General features: G+C 38.1%; 2 protein-coding genes across 2 annotated transcripts; one reads left to right on the forward strand and one right to left on the reverse strand.

Moving 5' to 3' along the window:
* The first annotated feature begins 1,692 nt into the window (after nucleotides 1-1,692).
* On the forward strand, nucleotides 1,693-9,777 carry LOC126792840 (uncharacterized). The gene is made up of 25 exons (XM_050519318.1): nucleotides 1,693-1,839; nucleotides 1,988-2,170; nucleotides 4,827-5,044; nucleotides 5,143-5,248; nucleotides 5,340-5,441; nucleotides 5,574-5,633; nucleotides 5,750-5,828; nucleotides 5,986-6,133; nucleotides 6,250-6,373; nucleotides 6,472-6,652; nucleotides 6,756-6,784; nucleotides 6,881-7,029; nucleotides 7,350-7,452; nucleotides 7,540-7,635; nucleotides 7,721-7,776; nucleotides 7,874-7,997; nucleotides 8,132-8,194; nucleotides 8,287-8,346; nucleotides 8,454-8,615; nucleotides 8,694-8,767; nucleotides 8,845-8,938; nucleotides 9,018-9,154; nucleotides 9,244-9,324; nucleotides 9,404-9,509; nucleotides 9,640-9,777. Exons 2-25 carry the CDS (start codon nucleotides 1,997-1,999, stop codon nucleotides 9,715-9,717), a joined length of 2,604 nt encoding a protein of 867 aa, XP_050375275.1. The 5' UTR covers nucleotides 1,693-1,839; nucleotides 1,988-1,996; the 3' UTR covers nucleotides 9,718-9,777.
* Nucleotides 9,778-11,499: 1,722 nt separating this feature from the next.
* LOC126792839 (heterogeneous nuclear ribonucleoprotein 1) lies at nucleotides 11,500-14,798 on the reverse strand. The gene is made up of 2 exons (XM_050519317.1): nucleotides 14,454-14,798; nucleotides 11,500-13,050 (listed from the first exon to the last, which is right to left on the reverse strand). Exons 1-2 carry the CDS (start codon nucleotides 14,673-14,675, stop codon nucleotides 11,869-11,871), a joined length of 1,404 nt encoding a protein of 467 aa, XP_050375274.1. The 5' UTR covers nucleotides 14,676-14,798; the 3' UTR covers nucleotides 11,500-11,868.
* Between the last annotated feature and the right edge of the window lie 825 nt (nucleotides 14,799-15,623).

Consider the following 15,623-nt stretch of genomic DNA (forward strand, 5'->3'; position numbering starts at 1 on the left):
TCATAGTATTTGCACAGCATTTTATCTGATGAGGTATGTTATATGTAAAGTTTGTAACTGTTGTTGGGATAATCTATTTCTGATTGTTGGAAATTCCATGGTTTCTTCTGTCCTAACATGCGCATTATCACTCATATGCTTTTGCAGACAAGTAGACAACTTGATAGGAATGGGCCTGGAAAAGTTAATGGTCTTGACTCCCTCATGACTCAAGTTAGGCATCTACGCACAAGGATTCGGGAAATGAGGACAAAGCCTCAATAGCAATGTCTTTGGCCATTTTCTTTTCTTTCATTTAGATTACATATTTGTAAATTTCTAGAGTTAAAAAGATTACTTTGATGGATATATTGTCAATTGGGTACATAATAATGAAATTTTTTCACTGTGATTCGTATAATTTATTGCCAATAGGATTTTTGATTTTCTGCATATAATCAGAAAATCAATTATATAATTTTTTTTTAAATTGAAAAAAAATCCATGGCGTTTGACAAATGCCATTGAATCTTTTTTTAATGACAAACGCCATTAAGTTTACAGTGTTTTAGAAACGCCATTAAAAAAGATTCAATGGTCAAACGCCATAAAATATTATATGGCGTTGTTTGATCGCCGTGAAATAGTCTGTAAAAGCACGGCGCTGGTTTCGACGACGTTTGACAATGGCGTCGGTAAACGCCGTTAAAATGTTTGCATGGCGTTTTTCAAATGCTATTGATGATGTTGATGTGTAGTAGTAAGGAAGCAAATGGTGGAGGATGAATCTCAAAGGAGACTTCTGTGACACCAGATATGTCAACTTCATGGAATTCATGCCCTCTGCGTTATGTGATCCCAGTACATAATTCATTTTGAATTGAATTATATATCAATGTATTTATCCCACATACATATAAGACAATGGTATCATTGCATCAATAGTCATGTGTTGCTTAAATATGCTTAATCAAAGGTACTTATTCTTCTCTTGGAATATCTTTTAAAGGACAACAAGGTTAAGTTTGTGAGTACGAGATATCTCCAGATTTTAGAGGGAGGACTTTTCCACTTGTACTTCTCATTACAGATTTAAAATGAATAGTCAACATACATTCCCTTTTGCCTATCCCATTTTTCTTCCCAAGAAGTAAATTTAAACATGAAATACATAATAAAGTGGGGAGGAATTGGGTTGGAATCATATTACATGGTGTCTAATTGGACAAGTTTCCCATGAAACTAGCAGCAACTAAGCAACCAAAATGTGTGGATGTTAACACATTCACTTGGAATCTTTAAGGCTTATCACAAGCAAACATTGGACAAGTACCACTGTCCATCAATTTGAAATCTCGTATAGAACAGAAATCTTGGAAGTTTCCTCACAGATCCTTAAATAATTAATCATCCACACAGATTCAAACACTGGTTTGGTTCATTGATATAATATAAAATCAGGAAATTATATAACTAATTAGCCATATATTACAATAATGTGAACTGAATGCCTCTTTCTAGTTACATGTACAATTACTCTTTACTGACCATTGCTTGTCCTTTCTCATGTTGTTGTGAAGGAAAATATTTTGAGATATAAATGTCACCAACATTGTGGTAGTTTAGGAACATGTATATAAGCTCCTCCCTTGTCCAATAAGCTCATCTATCTACTGCTCTTTTCTGCATAACTAGAGTGTCATCTGTCTCTTTCCTCATCCTCTCTATCACTTCTGCATTATCTGCTCCTTTTGTCAATCAAAGAGAAAGAAAAAGGGTTTAAGGGGACTAGCCAATAATTTTTTGAGGGGTTTTGGGATTTTGGATTCCTCCAATTCAAGAACCTGAAGCACCATTCTGGTAAATCTTGGAGTTCAGCTTCTCTTTGTTCTTTCTTACTATTTGTTGTTTAAGCCCTTCTAATAATAATATATAGCACTGTAAGTTTAAAGTGAACGAATTTGTATGTTTCTGGTTTTAGTAAAGTGAATGCATATGATACATACAGGAGTGAAGGATGAGAGTGGCAGTGATAGGTTCTGGGATCAGTGGTTTGGTCTCAGCTTATGTTCTTGCAAAAGAAGGGGTGGCAGTAGAGCTGTATGAGAAGGAAGATTACTTGGGAGGTCATGCCAGGACGGTCACATTTGATGGCGTCGATTTGGACCTTGGTTTCATGGTCTTCAATCGAGTAAGTACCAGACATTCATCATCTACTTTTTATTATTGCTCATCAGTTTTCAGTAGTTGGCAGTACTAGATTATTCCAACACTTGTTCTATATACATGCCTTGAGTGAACCTCCTTGGTGTTTCAAAGATTCTGTACTAAGTTAATCCATAGCTTTGTTAGCGTTTGTTAGCTGCTGTTCTTGCTGTTTGCCTGGCTTGCTTGAAGTTTCGTTCTTCTATATATTCAATCATTAACCAAGATTGGGATTCAAGTTCTGGTGTTTGAGCACTCACAATGTTCAAGATCACCAGCTACTATACTGATTACTGAGATTAATTTCTTACAATCTCTTATATGAATGAAAAGATAATGAATGGAAGGAGCAGACTAGCAGTGGATGGGCTACCATGCAAGTTAATATTGGTCCCCATGTTGGGGGGGGGGGGGGGGGGGTAAAGATTGCTCTGTTTTGTTTTGTACTTGGAGGGTATTAAAAACAAATTGTAACATGATTAGTTGGTACAAGCTAGCTTTCATAAACATGAACAATCAAGTGTGTCATCAAACACAAACTAATTAGTTTTGGCTGCATGTAACATAGTTTAGGACAGAGTTGGTTGTAGATTCTTTTCATGGCCCATTGCAATCCCCTCTATATTCCTTATGTTCTTCAAGACTCTAGGTTGAGTAATTTGACTAATTTCAATAATAACAAAACCATATACTCTTCTTAAATTTTAAGAAATGAAGACAATTTAGTGAATTTACCCTACCAGAGAAGGGAAATATAATGAGCATGTGATATGCATTGCTGGAGTATGGCCCTTCTGCTCTTTAGATTTGAAACAGAGGTGGGATGTCACATGACACTTTGAGAAGGAAGTGTGACATTATGATCAGGTCCCCATCTCCCTCTCTTCTGCCATAGGCCGGTTTGAAGCTCCTTAGATTTTCTTTGCAGTTGATAAAGTTAGGTAATCAGTACAATGTAGTATCACAAAATTACTCTCTCCCAACAATAGGAAGTTTGGCATCATATACAAAAGTGAGGATTCAATCAGAGCTCCGTCCTTCTCGGAGCAAAAGCCAAAGGTCCTTCTAGGGGTTTTGTGGAGGCGGCGGCGCTCTTGCTTCGGCAAGACGACGCTCGTGGGGTGCAAAGGAGGCAGCGATCGTCTTGCTTTGGGTGAGCGGCGATCTGGGAGTCTCTCGGCAACAGCCATTGGGTGCAGAGCGCAGTGATTCAACGGTTTACTGGGTCTAGAACGCTGCTAGGTGATCGATCGAGGCCAGGGGCTGTCGAGGTTGCACCAGGCGGTAGGCGGCGGCACCTTGACTTAGGGTGTTGTTAATTGCTATGGTGGAGGGGCGGGTTCGACCGCCGGAAATTGCAGATCACCGGTGCTGGTCGGCGGGGGTTCTCGGCTGGACCGAACGGCGGGTCTGGGTGATATATGTTGGGCTTGGGCTTTGGGCCAGCCTATTGGTTTTGTATCTAAAACGTAGTAGGCTTGGTTTAGGTCCTTTCTTTTCCTACGTATTTTTACTTGGACCTAGTGCGACTTTGCCATCATATATTGGAAGCAACCAATATAGAGTATTCAATTGTTGGCATAGGCTTGAATTGGTTACTTTGATCTGTCTAGGGTTCATGAAGTTTATTTGTTTTCTTTTGCATTTGTTTTTGAGTTATGTCCACTTGTTTTGGACGGTTTTCAAACCTTTTTTTTTTTTGAAGAAAACATTTTTCAGACTTTTGTTTTGTTGAATAAGCACTATGTGCGCCGTTTTTTACTTTTCTAGTGTAGGTCCTATCCTATTACTTGATCTTTTGGGGTCATTATGGCATTTCCCACTGAATGAATTCGATTCATTTCCTTAAAAAAAAAAACAATAGGTAGTTTAGCAATGGAGATCAGATACTGTTCTGAGACACCATATAAGAGAGTACTCACAATATGGCTAAAAAAACGTAAATTAGAGATTCACATTGTTTGTAAAACCTAAGGTTATCTCCAGTAAGGGAGGGCTATATTAGGGCTAAGGCTAAAATTTGGCCTCCTAAAATATTATTTTTTATTCACAAACCAGTAAACCATCTCTAACAAGGAAGGGCTAAATTTTAGTCCTTTCAAATATTTTATGAATTTGTAAACTTATTATAAAATGATTTAATTCAAATCAAATTGAATTTGAGTTAAACTAATTTTTAAGGTGTATGTTTGGGGTTGGGTATACCTATTTGGTTTCATTGATAACATTTTGGCATGATATAATTAATCATCAGACAAAAGAAAATAATTGATCATTGTGATCTAGTTTTTAATAAATTTTCGGATAATTTGGAAAAGTTAACTATTTTTTTAGACAAAAAAAATAACAACATAAACAATGGTCAGATCAAAGCTATACATTTAATTATGTATAATAACAGTGTTTTATCATTAATTTGTAATTTGTAACATGACACTTGTCTTTATTTGGTGTACTACAATCAACCCCACATGCACAACTTTTTGTTTTTTTTTTAAATCTGATTTGAGACCACTAATTGGTTTAACCGTAGTTAGTCATTTTTATTGTTGGATATCAGAATAATGTCATAATTTATGATATAGCCCTTTAGACCCTCTTACTGGAGATGACCTAATTAAGCAATGAAACTTGGACCGCAGGTAACGTATCCCAACATGATGGAGTTCTTTGAGAGTCTTGGAGTTGAGATGGAAATTTCTGACATGTCTTTCTCGGCAAGCTTGGACAAAGGGAAGGGCTGCGAATGGGGTAGTCGAAATGGTCTGTCGAGCTTGTTTGCGCAAAAGAGCAATGTGGTAAATCCATACTTCTGGCAAATGATTCGAGAAATCACCAAGTTTAAACATGATGCCATCAGGTATAAATTGATCGAGTAATATAAATGTATTTAAACAACGGTTTGCTGCGGTGCGCGCTTATATTAATGATGCGTGCATGTGTGGTTTTTTGCTGCAGTTATCTTGAGGTGCATGAGAATAATCCGGACATTGATCGAAATGAAACCTTGGGGAAGTTCATCGACTCCCGTGGCTACTCCGAATTATTTAAGAAGGCTTATCTTGTGAGTTATCTGAATACGAGTTTGTTTCAGTCATATACAGTTTACTTTAGTTACATGAGTGTCAATTAATAGTAATGTCATTATCCTACAGATTCCCATATGTGGTTCAATCTGGTCTTGCCCAGCGGAAGGGGTTATGAGCTTCTCAGCCTTCTCCATTCTTTCGTTTTGTCGCAATCATCATCTACTTCAGGTACATTTCTACTTAAGCTGAACCGAAACCTACACATTTGGAATGAAAGCATACGTATTATACAAGTTCTAATATAAATCAAGTTGAAAACAAAGTATTCCTAGGCACTCTTGACCTTGGTTTCTACTACAGATATTTGGCCGCCCACAATGGTTAACTGTTAGATGGCGTTCACATTGTTATGTGAGGAAGGTACTAATTTGTTATTGCTAAGAATGTACTGGTAATATCTATGTTTCCTCATGTTGAGTAACTCCTGAAAACAATCATTATAAGGCCCTGATCTGAAGCAACTGTTACAATTTTAGGTTAGAGAAGTGCTGGAGAGTCAAGGGTCTCGAATAAAAACAAGCTGTGAGGTGCATAAAGTTTGCACAACCGGTGAGGGTGAGTTTTTGGTGTTGGTTGGCAATACTTCATTTTCCAGTCTTCTTCCAAATGAACGTGTGATAAGCAATTTACTGATGACTCATTTCTTTGCGAGTAACAGAATTAGTGAATTACAATCTGATTGCATTAATAGAGTTTATATGAATCGTACCAGGCTCCACAGTTGTCTCTGGAGATAATTTTGAGGAAATATACGATGGATGCATAATGGCCGTGCACGCCCCCGACGCCCTGAGAATATTAGGAGATCAGGCAACATCAGATGAACTGAGAGTACTTGGCGCCTTTCAATATGTATATAGGTAAACTTTCCTATTTGGTTTGGGAAAATGATTATGCTAAAGTTGATCTGGCCTGGGATCTCCCTTGCTGCTAATTTAGTTAATCCAGAAACATATGTTTAACTCTTTGTTGCCAGTGATATTTTTCTCCATCGTGACAAAGATTTAATGCCCCGAAACCCAGCCGCATGGAGTGCGTGGAATTTTCTCGGTAGTACTGACAACAAAGTGTGTTTGACATACTGGCTCAATGCGCTTCAGGTACATGATGTGCTCAACTTCTGAGAAAATAACCATTATATTAGGGATCAATCTACAGAATCTGACTTTGCAAACAAGATAATTCTTTTAATGTGCAGAACCTTGGGGAAACAAGTCTACCATTTCTTGTGACTTTAAATCCAGAACATACACCAAAACATACCTTGCTTAAATGGACAACAAGCCATCCAATCCCATCTGTTGCTGCATCAAAAGCTACAGTGGAACTTTCTCATATTCAAGGAAAAAGAGGAATCTGGTTTTGTGGAGCATACCAGGGTAAGATTCAAGACTACCTTAATCTTCATTTCTCAGAACTATTTCATGTGTTCCTAAGATTTGGATTACCTTCCATTACTGACTACAAAGATATTTTTTCCAGGTTATGGCTTCCACGAGGATGGATTAAAGGTACGCAGCAATTCAGTATTGATATATTGTTTGAATTTATAGCTTATTCAAATTTTTTTGGACTTCAGGTTAATATTGAGGGTACTAATTTTTCAGGCTGGAATGGCTGTAGCACATGGTATCCTTGGAAACAGTTGTGCCCTCTTGAGCAATCCGAAACACATGGTTCCATCTCTGACAGAAACTGGGGCGCGCCTTTTTGTCACTAGATTTATAAGACATTATATCTCCACTGGATGTTTAACGTGAGTAATATTTATGTTTAGTAAACATCCGTCTAGTTCATACAAATCTCCTATAATGGCTTCCGTAGGTCAGCACACTACTCTGCATTTTTACTGCCTAGTTTTGTAAAGCCCAAGTTTAGCGATATAACGGTAAGCTTGTAGTTAGTTATCTAACAGATCATGTTCCAACAATCTTGTTCTACTGTTTTTTCATACCATACATTGGTTTTTCAGTCTTTTAAACTATTTGTAATTATTCCGCCTCACCAGTTATATTGTTCAATGACTTCAATCCAATCGATCATATAAATGATATATTATGCCTCGTCTTCTTGTAGTTTATTAGAGGAAGGGGGTACAATGTTTACCTTTGAAGGAACAAGAAAAGGGTGTTCTTTGAAATGTGTTATTAAAGTTCATAATCCTCAGTTTTACTGGAAGGTATGTGCTCTTTGTATGAATCTGATAATTTTCAAGACTAGTTTCTACATGATGAACATTTTCAATTGATTGGTTTCTACTTGTCAGGTTATGACACAGGCTGATTTAGGCCTTGCAGATGCATATATAAATGGAGATTTTTCTTTTGTTGACAAAGACGGAGGCCTTCTAAATTTTTTTATGGTGATAAATTCTCACTTTCCAGTGCAAAACTATTGCTCATTCATTTACTGTAAAATTATTAATCGAATCTTTTTAAACTTTCCAGATTCTCATTGCCAACAGAGATAATGATTCTTCCGACTCAAAATTGATTAAGAAAAGGTATGATGTGACTATGTTTCTAGTTTGAATTTACACTATAATAGCCAGTAGTACTGAAATGTCATTACATTAGAACGTACCTTTATTTTTGTTTCAGGGGATGGTGGACTCCAATGTTATTCACAGCTAGTATAGCCTCAGCAAAATATTTCTTTCAGCACGTTTCGAGGCAAAATACTCTAACACAAGCTCGGAGGAACATCTCTCGTCATTATGACCTGGTATGCAACTTATTATGACCTGCAAACAATGAGTTCATTATATTGAAAGAAAGTAATTCAAGGTTTGTGTACGCAATCCAACTTACTATCAATTTAAGTATGCCGAACCTCACAATCGTTTTTGTCTCTTCTAGAGTAATGAACTATTTTCACTGTTTTTGGACGAAACAATGACATACTCTAGTGCTGTCTTTAAGGTGACAATCTCTATCCTCCAATAAGATTACAGTAAGTAGTGTTAAAGGGAATAGTTTTGCTTATCTACTTCTTTCTGTTTTGAGTATTAAAGACAGAAGATGAGAAACTGAAGATTGCTCAGCTACGAAAAATCTCTACTCTCATTCAAAAGGTCGGTTTCAACTTACTGATTTTGTCAAGGTTTGAATATCTGTTGGTTTTGCTACTTAAAATTTTTTCTTTATAACTTCAATTCTTTCGTTCTTTAAATTGAGCTAGGCTAAAATCAGTAAGAACCATGAAGTTCTAGAGATAGGGTGCGGTTGGGGAAGCTTGGCTATTGAAGTTGTCAAACAAACGAGTTGCAGATATACTGGCATCACTCTATCTGAGGAACAACTTAAGTATGCACAACAGAAAGTGAAAGATGCTGGCCTCCAGGTATCAAGCTTAACAAACTGTTTGAAATTAACTTAACTAAATCAATTCAGATATTAATTTCAATTGAATTTCTAACAGGACCGGATCAGATTTCTTCTGTGTGACTACCGCCAAATGCCTTCTAACTATAAATGTGACAGAATTATATCATGGTGAGTGTTTTTCTCACCAAAAACAAATTCATGAAAGTTTTGGCAAACATACCTTGATCTATGGTTGTACTTTCCAGTGAGATGCTAGAGAGTGTAGGACACGAGTTCATGAATGATTTCTTTGCTTCCTGTGAATCTGTGCTAGCAGAAAATGGGCTTCTTGTTCTGCAGGTAACATCTAAAATACAAGAATCAGTCAATCATTGTTCTATGGCATGTATGTCATTTTCTAATAGTTAAATTTCTGTAGTTCATATCCATACCAGATGAACGTTATGATGAGTACAGACGAAGTTCAGACTTCATAAAGGAGTACATTTTCCCTGGTGGCTGTCTACCTTCATTGAGTAGAGTAACATCAGCCATGGTCGACTCTTCCAGGCTCTGGTATGATCTGTTAGCATGAGAATAAAATTCAGTGTTAGTGCTAATCCCTTTTCATATCTAAACCATCTAAATTTAATTCACTACTGCAGTGTCGAGCACATAGAAAATATTGGAATTCATTACTACCAAACTCTGAGATATTGGAGGAAAAATTTCTTGGACAGACAAAGGTGAGTATAATCCTATAAAACTCTTTATATACAAGCATCTACTGGCAATATCCTCATGGCACAAATATGACTGTTCTAGTGAAATTCTTGCTCTTGGATTCAACGAGAAATTTATTCGGACATGGGAATACTATTTTGATTATTGTGCTGCTGGTTTCAAGACATACACACTTGGAAACTACCAGGTAAGATTTCCAATCAAACACAGCATAATTCTCATCACATTCAAACAAGAAGTGATGATCATCTAGTTTTGTACCCTTTTCTCTGTAACTGTGAAGAGTTGAACAACATAATTCCTCGCTGTGTTTGCAGATTGTGTTTTCACGACCTGGTAATGTTCCAGTATTCAGCAATCCCTACGAAGGCTTCCCTTCTGCATATGAAATGTGATTTTCTTTTCATAATTCTGTTATTATTATTTTTCACGAACTTTCATTCTTGGTTGTTCCCATCCGACCTTCATTCCTTCCTAATTGGAATTGGGTTTGGTGTAAAATATTATTGCTTAAATTAAGAAATGATGCGCTATAGATTAGCTTCTTGTGAAAATTTCCGCTCACTTTAGCCAAAAATCATTAAGCTAATCTTTCTGTTAAACTTAAGCACTGCACATGTGATTTGTTCTCTCTTGGTACTTTACTTTGGCCAAGACAAACTAAGCTAATCTTTCTGTTGCACTACACGCTAAGCTGATCATTCTAATAAACTTGAGCACTTCGTATCTTTTTCAAGAGAATTCACTACAAATTACAATTACGGAGAAAGCACTCCCTGTATGTGTAGCAATATCCTCCAGAGGGAACCTCCACCAAATTCCCAAAACAAATTAAATTCTTCGATTCTCAGATTTTATCAAAAGCATCAAAGTGCACCAATTTGAGGTGTTAAGCATGATGGGGAAAGCTCGAAACCTATATAATACTTAGTTGCTCTTCTCTACAGAAACTCTTGGAGTCTGGATCACTAAAACACATGTTGCTATGGCTGTCCATTGTACAATACCTTCTATCTTTTATATCATGATAGATTGGTCTAAGTAACAACCTATGAAGGACAACCAGGTACCATCGAAATTTAGGTTCAAATCTGTAACTAAGCTGGTATGGAAATCCCAGATACAACAGAGCAGCATACTTAATTGCGCTCAGCAATGCTCATTCAAAATGGATTTCATTCTTTAGTCAGGCTAATTTTAACACAGCACAGCTAGGAAGACACCGAAGTATGCTAAAATAGGTGAAAAGAACCAAGGAGAGTCCGCCACAGTATCAGTGTCTTCTCATTTTCAATAATAAATTACCCTCCAGTTCAGCCACAACACAGAACACACCAGCATATAACACAGGTTAGGATATGCTATGGAACAGAGGGAAGGAAACTAGAAATAAGGGAAGCTACACAAAACAGGCTAGGAAGATATACAAAATAAGCACTAATTCTTATCGATATAACTGCATAATACTAGCCTATATTCCCAGATTTTGGATCCAAATATAGAAAAGTGTAATGTTAGTTATTCACTTCATTCTAAAGGTCTATGCATACCAACTCCTTTAGAATCCTTTTCTGCTTCCCTTAATTGTGGAACAGCATGTCATGTTCTACTGCTAAGATTCGAAACACAGCCTTACACAATCAATTTTAAAGGTGAAACTGGCTAAACTGCTCAAGTCAACATACCGTAGGCTGTTTTCACCTCACATTCTGTCATGCAACAATAAAGCAGGGTGAAGTTTACGATATGAATGATGTGAGGTTGGGAGATTCTGCACGTGTTGGCAGGACTTTGGCTGGAGAATGACGTATTTTCAACAGAACAAAACTTCCCAAAATTCCAATCCATGCTGAACACGCCCCCAAACTTGGCCGACTATGAAGCTGGTGTTCAGCCATGATGGACACTTCACTTTACACCTTGTGCACCTCTCCTCCTGTACAACACAAGGGCAAATACAGGGGGAAAATGATTATCCGATCGTCAAAGTTTCAACTACCACTACGATTATCGCTACCCATAACGAAGTGACCATCCCATTGCTCCATTGTATCAGAAATAACCTTCACTACATCTTGCATTCCTACTTGCCATATCAAATCAAGATCCTAATCACTAGTAGCACACTTACAGCATCTAATCCACAATTGAAAATTAATGAGAAATAAGCAACAGAATTAAATAACAAAATACTTAACTGCGATAAAACCAACAAATATACGGTTATATAAGCTACTTTAGCTTTAACACTATGACCAAGAGGTAAATGCCACTAGCAGAAAGTAGACAATAATAAGCACGCCAAATTTAAAACCACTCAGAAGAAAAAGTAAATAGGAGGAGCATCTAGTACGCACTAAAATACTACTTATTATAGACTACCAAAATAGATACTGCAAACTAATAGGTTTTAAGCAATTCAACCAGGCACAAAGCATCCGTCCAACTTGAGCTGTTCCTGCTGCTGCCGCTGGTCTTAAGAGACCATTACTAGCTCATGTTTCAAGAGATACAAGACATGTCAATTGAACAGCTGAAGATCAAAATTACTGTTGCTGGGCTTGTCGTGCCTGAGCACTGCCATACCCACCATAGCCGACTTGCCCACCATTAATCTGACCACCATAATTTCCAGAAGCTTGTGACGGATCAGCTCTCCAACCAGAATTTCCATAACCTGCATTTCCATTTGAGTCGCTGTAGCCACTTCCAACATATCCACCACCACTAACTTGCTCCCCTCCAGGACCACCAACATTGTTATTTGGGACACTACCAGAACGCCCTCCAACTGCGCCATAGGCAGATGGATTTCCATAAGATGCATCACCTCCACTGTACCCACCATAACCATAACCTTGGGCTCCGTACCCAGCCGCTGCACTAGGAGATTGACCAGCAGGTGCAGATCCAGGACCACCACTTCCTGCAGCTGCACTGCCACTTTGAACACCCCAAGGAGCAGTATTGCCATAGCCCATACCACCATATCCAGAGGGGGCTTGGGAACTCCATGAACTCCTAGGAGCACCTGGTGGACCACCACCATAACCAGCATTTGGGGCATTAGGGTTTCCATAGGCGGCGGCAGCTGGACCACCATATCCAGTATTGGAGCCACCATAGCCTCCATAACCACCATAGCCTCCAATGCCATTACTAGAAGGAGCATACCCATAACTGGGTGCACTATACCCTGAAGAACCATAAGGAGGAAAACCTGCTCCAGTGCTCTGAGATTGCATGTACCTGTTTGAGTCCATTCGACCATCATATGCATTTGGGTTGCCCCCAGATGCCCCATAGCCTTGGTAACCACCACCAGATGCACCACCACCACCCTGGCCACCCCCCATGGAACGGCCACCTCCACCAGGATTGGCATCTTTAGGAAGAGCCCTCTTTACTTCCACTTGCTTACCACTTAGTTCATGAAATGTCTTGTGCAATACCCTATCAACAGCATCTTCAGTGTCAAATGAAATAAATCCAAATCCACGAGGTCGTCCAGTATTTTGGTCAAACATTACAACTACATCTGTTACGATGCCATAAGCTTCAAAATATTCGCGGAACTCTTCTTCATTTAGAGTGGGAGGCAGCCCACCAACAAAAATTTTCTTGGTCCTAACATTTCCACCACTTCCTACATTTCTACCAGGATTAGGATTGCCTGCTCTGACAGAAGTTTGCTGCTCCTCTCTTGAGAGGGCCCTCTTAGCCTCAACCTGAAATATAGAACCAGATGTTTTGCAGCAGAAGTAAGGACACATTTGTAAGTGGAGATAACATAAGCACAACAGACAGCTCAATTTTAACTTGAGGACGACCTCAATGATTCAATCAATAAAATCTGCAAAAAAGAAACTGGCAAGAAGGATGTGTATTGAAATTATAATGTCTAACTGATGCAGCAGAAACAACATGGTCATAAAAGAACTATCTTCCTTGGAAGGCTGTCCATCTAAGAGTTCGTTTAAGAACTATAGTCCCAACTCAATCACACTAACTTACCAAGAGTCCTCAAATAATCTAACGTATTGCTTGATACGATCTAAGAGCTAAAATCAAGAATTGAAGTTCTGGTCCTATAATTTTTCACTCTAATTACCAAGAGTCCTCTAAATATTTGATCTTTAGTGCATTATTTGTAACAATCTTTTTCTTTAACAGGCTGCCCATCTAAGAGCTAATATTAATTATTATAGTCCGTATATACTGCTCTTAGAATCATTCCATCATGCTCAAATTACTAAGCGTCCTCTTAAAATCTAATCTATAACGTATTAGTTGTTATGAGTCTCTAGAAGTTCTATCTCAAAATCACAGATAACACTATCTCTTCTAAATCACTAGACATAAATTTCCATACCATTGAAAGGCTTGCTACCTTGTTATTCCCATCTACAATTTTTCCTCTCTTTTCCCCTACCATGAGTCCCACCTCAAAACCAAAGTCTCCACCATCTACAACATATGCTTAAAGATCACCCACCCCGTGTTATCCTACATCAACCTGCCTGCTATCTCATCTACTCTACCCCCCCCCCCCAAATAAAAAACTCCTTTACCCAAAACTCTAAAACTCACCACAGCTATACACTCCACCCACCTTGTGCTTAGAACTCTACAACTCCGCCCACTGTATTGATTAATTACCGACACAAATCAAGACACATTTCTCTATTTAAAAACCAAAATCATCTTCAGCTTCGAAAAACAAGAGCGACCTGAATAATTAGATTAACAGCTACAACAATTCAACCACTCTAAATTCTCAACCAACTACAACCTATGCGTAATCACCCACACCGTGTTACCCTGCATCAAACCTTCCTACTAATCTATCAATTCTAACCCAGCAAACTCATCTACACTACAACTTTACAACTCACCACAGCTACAAAGTCCACATCAATCAACTCAATTAATCACTATCACCCTTTTCGGCTTCAAAAACAATCATATTCCAACTAAAACAATTCTCAAAACAAGGAGTAATTAGATTAACAGCTAGAATTCTCATCTAAAACTAAAAACACTCATTCAAAAAATGAATCAAAACCAATTAAAAAACAAAACTTTATGAATTAAACAAAAGAAGGGTTGCTGGGATTGGTTTAGCTCATACCGTCCTGCCATCTATGGTGTGCTTTTCCTGAAGAACCCTATCAAGAACAGCAGGATCTACAAAGACCACAAACCCAAAACCTCTGGGTCTCTGAGTGATCTTGTCTCTCATAACCACCGTCTGCAAAACGTCGCCGTAATTGCTGAAGTACTCCTTCAGCTTATCCTCCGACGTCTCCCACGATATTCCGCCGATGAAAAGCTTCCCCTGATCTGAATCCATCTCAAAGATTCGATCTTTCTCTTCTCAACCCTCCAAAGGTTCGATCTTTATCGAATTTGAGTTCTGGGTCTTTCGATTTGGGAAAGAACAGAGGAGGGTTTGTGGCCGACTAGAGAGAGAGAGAAGAGAAGAAGAGAGATTAATGTGTAGGCCTTATGGGTTTGAGGAAGGAATGGATGTGGACGGCTGAGATTTGATTGAGTGGTTGGTCGTGAGAGGATCAGTAGGGGTTGGACGGCTAGGATTTGATGTCAGTCGTCACTTGTCAGTGAGCTAAGTACAGAGGGGTGGTCTTTGTTTTGCTTTTGTGTGCTGCACCCTCTTCTGTGGGTTTGGATGTTTGTCACGTGAGAGGCACAGGTTATGATGACACAACAATGTATTGTACTAATGTACTATTGTAGTTTCACTACTGCCTAAAGTAGTAAAGTAGTAACATATGTCCAATTACATTAACTTCAGTTGGAGAAGGAAGAGAGAGTAGCGAGTTTAAGAGCATCTATGATGTGAAGTCATGGTAGATTAGTAGTAGGCACATTTAGTAGGAGATAAAAATCACATCTTTGAAGACTTTTTAATTGAGGAGCATTGATGTCTTGAGGTCAGAACAATAAAAGATGTGGAGCAATTAAGTTTTTGATGCCCCCCTAACCTTATTAGCCCTAGCTAGTGTATATGATAGCAATGTAGCTTTGGATTTGCAAATGATTGATAAGACATTTAGCATAGTTCATTACTCGATTGATAAAGTAAAATCTTGACTTACTGAACAGGTTTTAAAATAAGCGAAAATATTATATTTTGACATCAAAAGTTTATCACAGATACCACACTGATTTAAAATGTGTCAACGATGGAAAATTCAAAAGTATGTCGAATGTAGATTTTTGAGAAAGTAAACTACCATGTCGAATGTAGATTTGGTAACTATTAAATTCCTTCAAAACA

This window comes from Argentina anserina, chromosome 4, assembly GCF_933775445.1.
Source record: "Argentina anserina chromosome 4, drPotAnse1.1, whole genome shotgun sequence".
Classification (NCBI taxonomy): Eukaryota; Viridiplantae; Streptophyta; class Magnoliopsida; order Rosales; family Rosaceae; genus Argentina; species Argentina anserina.